Source organism: Nanorana parkeri, unplaced genomic scaffold (assembly GCF_000935625.1).
Source record: "Nanorana parkeri isolate BGI_ZX_2015 unplaced genomic scaffold, ASM93562v1 scaffold1554, whole genome shotgun sequence".
Taxonomy (NCBI): domain Eukaryota; kingdom Metazoa; phylum Chordata; class Amphibia; order Anura; family Dicroglossidae; genus Nanorana; species Nanorana parkeri.
In genome coordinates this window covers 243,746-254,429 of record NW_017307822.1, presented here as the reverse complement: position 1 = coordinate 254,429, position 10,684 = coordinate 243,746, and the positions used below count along the sequence as shown (strand labels likewise).

At 41.1% G+C, this 10,684-nt stretch overlaps 1 protein-coding gene across 1 annotated transcript; it reads right to left on the bottom strand.

Annotated features, from left to right (window-relative positions):
- Positions 1-5,659: 5,659 nt before the first annotated feature.
- Positions 5,660-6,670, bottom strand: LOC108798778 (chemokine-like receptor 1). Its single transcript, XM_018570559.1, has one exon. It carries the CDS (start codon positions 6,656-6,658, stop codon positions 5,735-5,737), a length of 924 nt encoding a protein of 307 aa, XP_018426061.1. The 5' UTR covers positions 6,659-6,670; the 3' UTR covers positions 5,660-5,734.
- Positions 6,671-10,684: the final 4,014 nt, after the last annotated feature.

Below are 10,684 nucleotides of genomic sequence, written 5' to 3'. Positions count from 1 at the left end.
TATATATAAATATATACTGTATATATAAACTTTCGTTTATAAACATAAAAAAATAAACCATTTTTTTGTGTTTAAAAAGCGCAGTAGCTGATAAGAGGTATTTTTATCAAAAGAAAAAAATATATAACTATGCTGTATTATGTATATTGTAGTTTTTATTATTGAACTACAAAACAACACAACAGAACAACAAATAAAAATGGTAAAAACAAATTAAAAAAATTACCATATTATAGTACAAAATTCACAACAACGTCACATAACAATAGACTAAATAACATTGTCGTTATCATCATCATCATCATCAACAGTCAGTAATGCATTCCTTTACATGGGATGAGTGTGATTTTGACACATGAAATAAATATATGGAGCTGTTTTGTAAAAGTATAAATAACATTCATTACGGTCAAAACTGAATACATTCAGAGCTGTTTGTTTGATGTAAGAAAAGTTAATGTGCTTGAAGGATGTTTATTCATTTTTAGGAAAGTAAATGTCAACCCGATCGCTAAAATCTCAGAAAGGCTTTAACATGTTATTGTCATTTCTAAAATCGTTTTCAAAAATCTTAAAGTGTATGTCAAGTCACAACTTTTTATTTTTTTATTTTTAGGTAGAGTAGTGAAGGGTAAAAACTCACGTCAGCTTTTTTTTTTTGCTTGTTAAACAATCCACCCCGCGACAATACCTTTAGTGGCCTACTAAAATCTCTACATTTATTGACATCATACATGTGACAGGGGCATTTCCCGTCCCCTATGTGTAGCTGCAAGGTGAAGAATGCCCCGGCCCGGCCGCAACTGATTGGGCTAGGAGTGTGTGTGTGGGGGGGGGAAGGGGGGTTTAGTGACATGGACAAAACTTAATCCTTATATAATCAGGATCAGGGATCTCCCTAGCCTTAAAGCCACCTGAGCCACTGGTGAAGGGGTGCATGCAATTTCTGGGGGGGTTGCTGGTGACACCGGCAAAGAGCCTCTGCACTCTCTTAGCAACCTGGGACGCTCTGCTGGTGTGCCACCCAGCTCCTGGCCAACAGTGACGTCACTGGTTGTCAGGAGCTGGGTGGGATGCCGGCCAGAATGTCCCAGGTTGCTAAGAACTTGGTGGGGGATGTGTATGGCTCTTACACATCTCTCTGCCCGAATCTTAGCAGCCTGAGACACACTTGCCGGAAAAGGGGAGGAAGGCACACTGCAAACCTTGTGCCCCCATGTGACCCAAAGGGATGCCATCTGAGGCAAACATCCTTAGGCTGCTTCATTATAGGGGATTGCCCTGTTCAGGATCTGCTACTGTTAGCATTGCACCGGGACTGTTGACTTTGAATCTGTTGCTAGCTACACGTCTATAGATCAGGCCTGACCTAACTAAGAAACAGACTATAGTTCCTAAAGCCCAAATCCAGCTTGGGCAGAGACCAAACAAAAACTTGAATCCCCCAGCAGCTATTATATTAATAAAAACCGCTCCGGGTGACACCCAGCCTCGGGACACCCCTGTTCTGGGCTGAATGATGCCCAAGCCCACAGTTGGGCTTTAAAAAAATGTTATATTCCCTGATGTACAGATAGCAGTGTTGATGGATCAGCAGGACGTGGGGTGTTCCAATTGTCCTACTAGTGAGCTAACTTGTTGCTGCCTCAAAGCTGAAATTTAATTTGTTTATATTTTGCCTTCTCTGGTTCCTCCTTTCCCTTCTCATCAACATGCGAATGGAATGCTTTCCGGTTTATATTACATACTTTAATTTGGAGTCAGGGAGGCCATCACTGGGTCTCTGTGCTTCTGCAATGCAAAGAGATCATGGCTAGTAGGAGCGGTCGTCAGGGTCTGTTTATGAAAACATCACAGCTCCCTGCCACTGTGCTCCTAGAGTCCTAATACAAGCAGTGGGCTGGCTTTTTGGAGGAGTTGTCCAAATATCAAAATGCCTTGATGGGTAGGTGTCAGTCTGGAGGAGTGGGCATTCCTAGGTAGACTGTTCTAGGAATGCCCATATGTGATGCTTAGCCTCCAACATTGAAAGAACTGAAATCGAGTGAATGAAGTGGGCTGGCTCTAGGAAAGGGATAACCAAATATCAAAATGCCTTGATGGGTAGGTGTCAGTCTGGAGGAGTGGGCATTCCTAGGTAGACTGTTCTAGGAATGCCCATATGTGATGCTTAGCCTCCAACATTGAAAGAACTGAAATCGAGTGAATGAAGTGGGCTCGCTCTAGGAAAAGGATAAGCAAATATGAAAATGCCTTTATGGGTGGTTGTCAGTCTGGTGGACTGGACATTCCTAGGTAGACTGTTCTAGGAATGCCCATATATGATGCTGAGCCTCCAACATTGAAAGAACTGAAATCTAGTGAATGAAGTGGGCTGGCTCTAGGAAAGGGATAAGCAAATATCAAAATGCCTTGATGGGTAGTTGTCAGTTTGGAGGAGTGGGCATTCCTAGGCAGGCTGTATTTGCATCCAGACCACACTAGGTAACACTCACATGTGATGCTGATCCTCTATGATTGAAAGAACTGAAATCCAATGAATGAAAGGGGTAAGCAAAGGGCAGCCAGGCTGGGGAGAAAATCGCTAGATGATGCTGGACATCACCCAACCAGGAAATGAGGGGGGGCTTTGTAATGCACATTATGAGAAGCTCACGGTGTGCAGTGAAATCAGAGGAAGCCATTTCAGTCCAGGAGAGGAGCCGGTACAACTGTGCAAGACTGAAGGGAAGGCTGGAGCTCAGTTTTAACTTCTGTATGACATAACATATCAAAAGCAAAATGGAATTGGACCGGCACAGAGTCAAAGATATGACAATCTAAATATCGGACTACAGAAGTAAAAAATAATGCACTTTTTTTAGTTTTATCTACATTCATGGGTACCTGATGAACATTATCAGGGTTATTCACAAAAGGGTGAAGGGTTTGGAGAAGGCAGGAGAAGTGAACAATCTAGGACAACTGGAAAGGGAGCTGAATTCTGTCCTAGATTGTTCACTTCTCCTGCCTTCTCCAAACCCTTCACCCTTCTGTGAATAACCCTGTATATAAGACACAATTGTTTTTTATAGGAATCAATGCATTAGAAATAACTCATTGATTCCAGTCACCAACACAACATTATAATAGAAAACATTTCAAAACAATTTCCCAAAATGTTATCACATTTTAGAAAACTTGTGACAAATTATGCAATATATTCACATTTCATTTTTTTCTTTCGTTTAATATAAATGTCCCCTCAAAGGCCAACTTCTCCCACATAGCTAAAATGTTACAGTTGTCACCAGAACAGGATGTCAGGGGAAATCTTAAAATGTGGTCTCCTGGTTCCAGTGACACATGTGATTTCCCTTATTTTGGAGAGATTTACACATACTGTACTTCCTGCTGCATCTTTCGGACAGGAAGTGAAGGTGAATCTCTCTAATGACACACAAACAGCAAAAAAAAACCTGACAGGGTTTAACTACAACCTAACTCGTTCAGCTAATTAAATAAAAACATTTTGACTGGATAGACACTTTAATGCACATGCCCTACCACTGGTGTGGCAGCACAACATTAGCAAGGTGACCAACGTTTTGAGAACCCATCTTCCTGCCCATCAGCTCTGCAACTGAAACGCCCACTTCAAGCCTAATTTCAGCAGTCAGCCTGAGTTTGACATTTCAGTATGAAGACAGGTTTTTGGTAAATATGATTGGTGATTCCAAAGTGAATCAAAGCGTGGCTTTATTTGTTGGTCTCCAGCTGTTCAGAAAAATGTCTGAATGAGTCCACTTGTGTTGTTGAAGCCTATAAGGACCCATTAACACTTAAGCATTCCTTTGCAGTACATTAATGCACACATTGTATTATGAATGGGCTTCTAGTTCATTATGAATGGGCTTTTAATGCACCAAATGGATGAAATAACATGCATGTGCCCTGTTTTTACCAATACGGTATATGTGCTGTGGCGTGCTGTGGCCCTTTGTTCCATCTGGCTCTACTGTACAATGCAATTGGGAGCCATTTACAATGAATGACACCAAAATGCACTGCACCAAAAGCAGGCGTGTTGCCATGTGTGGTGGCCACCAAGACTCATTTTAGCATGTGTTTTAACACGCAACACACAATGCCAATGCGTTCCTGATGTTTTTCAAGATGCAACAGACAAAAGTGAGACATGTTAGGCCAGATCCAGGTTAACCAGACCACCCAGAAAATGCCAGTTCCCCATTAGCATGCAGTCTTTTTTCAATTGCTCTCGGACCCCTTGGATTCTATGCCAAGAATCGTACCTTCCACGTGGAGTCACATGGAGATCCAACTTTCTGCCACTCTAAATTTTATTGTAAAAAAAGTAGCTATCAACCTATGAGCTTACAAGCAGTGATGCTGAATCATCCCTGCCCATCTCAGATACCATTTGACATAAAAGAATTACCTTCATGGTAATGGACAATCTCAAAACTCCTACATGTGTTGCCTTCCTCAAGTTCCTTATAAACCCTCATCTATTTATTGTTAAAGAATATGTACGGACAAATAAAAAAAAAAAATTCCCCATGTTTTATCCCTTTAAAAATAAAAAATGCCTGATCACCCTACCAGAATCCAGTAACTTGCTGCTGCGGGCTAAAAGCATTGTCTCTGTTGAAGTGAAATCTCAAGCAGCATTGTCAACCCAGTCCAGTTCCATTCTTCCGGACAATAGAACTCTGTTGTATTAATTGATTTTTTTCCTGTAAGGTAATGCTGCTGCTGTCTTGACCTCCAAGTGCCTACCCATTTTCTGTTCATAGGGTCTCTTGGGAACTCTCAGGGAAGGTACTTATGTATAATAGGAACTGATTCAGAGCACCATGATAATCCCTCCTCCTGGGAGTTGCCGAAATCCAGTGAGTTTGTAACTTCCTACTATGGACTGAAAACATTACCTCTGTTGCACTGAAATCTCAAGCAGCATTAGCAACCCCGCCCAGTTCTATTCTTCCAGACTACAGAGCTCCACCTATCTTGACTCCTCTCTGCCCCTTTCCACATGTATTAATTGATTTCTTCCCTGTATAACAATACTGCTACTGTCTTAAATCTGAAATGCCTAACCCAAATGCTGTTCAAAGAGTCTCTTGGGAATCCTCAGGGGTGGTGTCTATGTAAATAGGAAGTGATGTAAGGCTAATCCCTCCTCCTAGGCGCTGCCTGTGCAAAAACTTTACAAGCTTGGCGATAATGTCACAGTAATAAAAAAAAAGCTTCTTGCTAAAAGAGATAGGTAAAAGTTTAAAATAAGGCTAGAAGGGGAGAAGGAGGCGTAGGGAGACATGTAGGTGATGCCTGGAGATCACCTTTAAACATTTGAGACAATAAACAAAGTACATAATGATATCTTGTGTTACAAAGATTTCTTGTCTACAAAGATTTACTCAACTTCAAAATGTAACATTGTCTGTATTGTTGTGAGTTCCTCCAGTTGTGTTGAGTCTTGTGTTGATTGTAGCACAGGCTCTATTTACCACTGAGGTTGGCTGGTTTACAATCAGTTCATCCTTGAATATTATTTTTCACTCCCACCTTTCCAGCACATCAGATGCTATCGAGCTTTGAGTTGCCAACAGAATAACCTTCAACGAATTATGGTTCCATTCCATACGGCTCTGTTTTGTGGTTGAAGTATGGCATGTGTAATGGTTCTCTTCCGCTTCCAGTTCTGTCCATAAAGGAAACACATCAAGGCTTGTTAGTGCGGCATTTCCTCAAACACTGTTTTGAAAACTTGAGTAATTGATTTCTTTACCATGTCCTTGAACTCTCGACCGATGAAAACATAGAGTATAGGGTTGATACAGCTATTGAACATAGCTAAACATTTGGACAACGGTACAGCCACCAGGCTGACCAGCAGTGGTAGGCCACCTAGAAATACTCGGGCCAGTGCCAGGGCATGATAAGGGAGCCAACATAAAAAAAACGAGAAGACCACCCCGGTGACCACCAAAAAGGGCTTGCTGGAACGGTTTAGCTTTTTCCTGCGTAGAGTTATTAAAAGAATTGCGTAAGAAATAAGAATAACACACAACGGAACTAAAAACTGGTAGAGAAAAATGCAAACGGTGAATATAGCCGCTTCCCTTTTTTCCCAGTCCTCGAAAACATCCAAGTTCTTGCAAGAGCTCCTGTTACTTTCTGTAGACATCTCCGAAAGGGTATAAGATCCAGGAACCAGGGCAATGGAAATGATCCAAATCACCACGCACGTTGTCATCACCAGTCTTGGATTGCGGTAATTTTGACACCAGACTGGGAAAAGAACAAGGACGCATCGATCGATGCTGATAGCGCTCAGTAGAAGGATGCTGGCATAGATGCTGAGGCCAAAGATGCAGTTGACAAGCTTGCACAGGACAGGCCCAAAGGGCCAGTGCAGGTCCAATAATAAATAAAGAACGGTAACCAAGACCAAACAGGTCGAGATAAAATCAGCCAAGGCCAGGTTGAAAAACCAGACAGTGTTGATAGTTCTTTGCAGTCGGCATCCGGTGATCCAGATGACGGTGCCATTTCCCATCATGCCCAGTAGGAAAATTAAACTGAAGGTCACAGTGGCAATCACCTGCACGGTATAGCGCAGTTCAGCTGTTTCAGCATCTGTAGTGAAATTCATCACGTGAATGAGGTCACCAAACGGGATTCCTAAGAGAAAAACATAAGTTGATTATTCAACACTGAATTACAATTTCTAGAAACTGGTTTATGCTGCTAATAAAGTGCACCTGTCTTTTTTTTGTACAGGATTAGGACTTAAAAATACAACTAGGTTCTTTTTTACACTATTTTCCAGTTTCCTTACCCAAAAGAAAAATGATGTACACAGTGCTCAGTAGCTAAAGGTCAAATTTGCACATACAAATAAATAAGTCGGAGCATTAACTCATATCTTATCATACAACAAGCTTGACTTTTCAAAAATACTCTAAAATCCTTCTTAAGGGGGAAAACCAGGAATAGTTTGTAACATTTATGGCTCATAACTAAACTATAGGTGTGCTTCTATCGTGCATTAGAAAACCATTACCGAAGTGTATTAAAGCACAACTGGGCAGCACAGTGGTGTAGTGGTGTAGTGGTTAGCACTTCTGCCTTGCAGCACTGGTTTGAATACTAGTCAGGTTACTATCCACAAGGAGTTTGCATGTTCTCCCTGTGCTTGTGTGGGTTTCCTCCCCCACTCCAAAGACATGCTGGAAGGTTAACTGGTTAACTGAATTTTAAACTACTATGATACAGCGCCACCTCTTGGCCGAGTGCAGTAAGTATCACTGTGTATTTTGCATTCAAAGTTGTTTGTTTAGCTATGTGTAGGATTTTGGTACCATACTTTCACTGCAGTTTAATGAAAATACATGCACCAGCAAGATTCACCAGCAGTACACCCCCTAGGCATGCTTGGGACTACTGATACTATTTTTTTTAATGCATCTCTAAGGATTTTTTAGTTAGTTTTAAATGGTGTGGGGAAGGACTAGGCACTCCATCAACTTTTTTTTCTGTCTGTGTCCCCATGGTGGAGCTTCACCTGTTTATTTATACTTGGCGGCCGCAAAGGATCTTGGGGCGGGCGCCTGCACACTTCAGATGTTCGGCCGGGAGACGAGGAGAGACACAAGGTAAGTCTATGGAGCAGCGTGCACCCGCAAAGACTCCGTGGGACATGAGTGAAGAGGAGGATAGAGGAGTCAGCATTGGATTGGAGACCCGCACCAGCGTCGGAGGGACATCTGAAAAGGCAGTAAAGAAGAAGATGATCGGATTATGAGACATCATTTAAGTTAAGTCCCTACAGCAGGATTGGGAAGGGGGAAAAAATTTTGACTTTAATGTCACTTTAAGAGGGAATGCAGATAAAAGGTACTTTTTCCCTGTACAGTTTAGACACAACTAAAATGTCTGAATGTAAATATAACACTTTTTGAGTTCAATTCTACTATAAAATAAATAAACCAATCATATCTTCCAAAAGATACCAACACACCACGCATGCAACCTGGTATTTCAATGGCAGCAAAATTAAGAATAACACAGAAGGGAATGGTCGGAAAAAAAATACTTAGGAGAAGACGCGGACCATTAATATGTAATAGATTAGATATGCAAATAGTTCTTTCTGCATATTTTATTAGACTGCGTATTGAATATCTTAAACTAATCGACTGACTGATTTGACGTTATTGTCTTTCAGCATGAAAACAGATCCTCGCACGGCTTGGCATCTGGGTTTGATTTTGCATGATGTCGTTATGTTAATAAATATTAGGGAAAATATGGTGCTAACTCGCTTGCAAACAAGTACACAATAAGCAGATCGCAGGACAGATGCCAAACCAATGGTCACATATTGCATTCATCTTGTTATAGTTACGCAACATGTTCTGTAATCAGCTTTATATATGTTCGCAGACATCCTGCTCCCAGGCTGGAATTAAATATACATAAATCTTAATAACAGCCTAAGCATACATTTCTTATGTATATAACGTCATCGTACACAAGCTTGGTTGGGAAATTAAACATGCAAATGAGTTGAAATGTTCACAGTGGATTTTTTTGGTGGCTCTAAATTTACTGACAATTGATAAAAGTCAGAATCATTTGAACAATGATATATGTATGAAGTTTTAATGATCATGGCAGACCTTATAGTACAAGTTTACCTTTAAAAAAAAAAATCCCTGAACCCTTCTCCTTGGTCCCTTCAATATACATAGCAGTGCCCTCCTAGCCACCCACCCATTTTCCCCAGCAGGTCCGTACCTACCTCCTTCAATGGCTGCAGCCTTCCCTACTGTACCATGATTATACCGCAATGTCTGGGAGACACAGCTATGTTGAACTTGTATTTCATAAGATCATAAGATCATTTCATTTTTGTTGTTAAATATACTAATCAGCCATAACATTATGACCACCTGACTAACATTGAGTAGGTCCCGCTTTTTGCCACCAAAACAGCCCTGACCCGTTGGGGGTGATTTACTAACCTAAACACATGCACGCACCAGGTGCGTGTGATTTTCACACAGCAAAACGTATTTATCAACCAAAACGTCTCTAAAAGCATATTTCCACTAATGCCATATATGGAAAAATTATGCACATGATGCATATATAATGCTGCTTCACAGTTTAGACAAAAATGGTTAGCTCATGCATTTACATTCCTGCATTCATCAACGCAAGCAACACAATGTAGAGCTAATTTACACAACATCACCTTGCAATTCATGCAAGGCTTTGCACAACACACCTGCTGGGTGTGTACACACTACAAAGGTGTCTAGATTCCACCAATAGATCATGCTGGGAGGGAACACACTACAGAGGTGTATACATGTTCGTGGTGTGTTTATAAGGTTAGTAAATCAACCCCAAGGACTCAGTTAGACCTCTGAAGGTGTGCTGTGGTATCTGGCACCAAGCCGTCAGTAGCAGATCCTTAAAGTCCTGTAAGTTGGGGACTTTGTGGATCGGACTTGTTTTTCCATGGCCTTGGCCACCCATGACGCTGTAGCCTGTTCACCGGTTTTCCTTTCTTGGACCAATTTTGGTAGGCCCTAACTATTGGAGACCGGGAACATCCCAGAAGAGCTGCAGTTATGGAGTTGCACTGACCTACACGTCTAGTCATCGCAATTTGGCCCTTGTTAAAGTCCCTCAAATCCTCACACTTGTCCATTTTGTCTGCTTCCAACACATCGACTTCAGGGACAAAATGTTCACTTGCTTCCTAATATATCGCCCCCACTTCTCTGTGTCATTGTCATATACCCCCCTCCCCCCACTTCCAGGTGTCATTGTAACACGATAATCAATGTTATTCACTTCAGCTCTCAGTGATCATAATGTTATGACTAGACATGTGCACTGCCAAAAAATTCGTTTAGTTTCGTTTCGTTTTAAATTCGGATTTGTGTTATTTCGTTTTTCGGGATTCGGGTGTGAAAGTCAATTCGGATTCGGATTTGGACGAAATTCGGTAGCGGTAGTTCGAACGTTCGTTTCGTATTCTGTTCTTATTCGTTTCTTATTCGTTTCGTTCGTTCGTCTCCTTCTCTAATGTCACTTTGCTCCAACGAACGAAACGAATAAGAAACGAATAAGAAACGAATAAAGAACAGAATACGAAATGAACGTTCAAACTACCGCTACCGAATTTGGGAAATGGAAATTCGGATTCGTTTGCATTCGTTATGTCTGTAATTCGGAATTCGGATACATCCGAATGTCCGAATTTCCGAAAATTCTTCCGAATTTCGATTCGGAACGAAACGAATTGCACATGTCTAGTTATGACTGATCGGTGCATAAGGTTGTTAGCATTAGGATTAGCATTATGGTTCCCTGCTCCTCATGCATGGTTCCCTGCTGCTGTTCTTGGAACAAGAAAGGATCCAATATTGTTGAAAGGAGCTTCTTCAACCCTCAACAATCATTTAAGGTCCACTGTATAATCACAAATCCTAAAAACCAGTCTTTCCCACTGACTTCAATGCATTCCACCAAAATTTCAGTGAAAAATTCAGATTTTTAATCAAAATTTTAGTGAAGTGAAAACATCCAATTTTTTTTCATCTTTACTACCTCTCTACTAAAGCAAATCTTGCATGTAGTCAGCTTATAACTTATTTAATTC

Bases quoted from the DNA above. Each gene is read 5' to 3' on its own strand.
- LOC108798778 (XM_018570559.1), bottom strand. From the start codon at position 6,658: ATGAATTTCACTACAGATGCTGAAACAGCTGAACTGCGCTATACCGTG.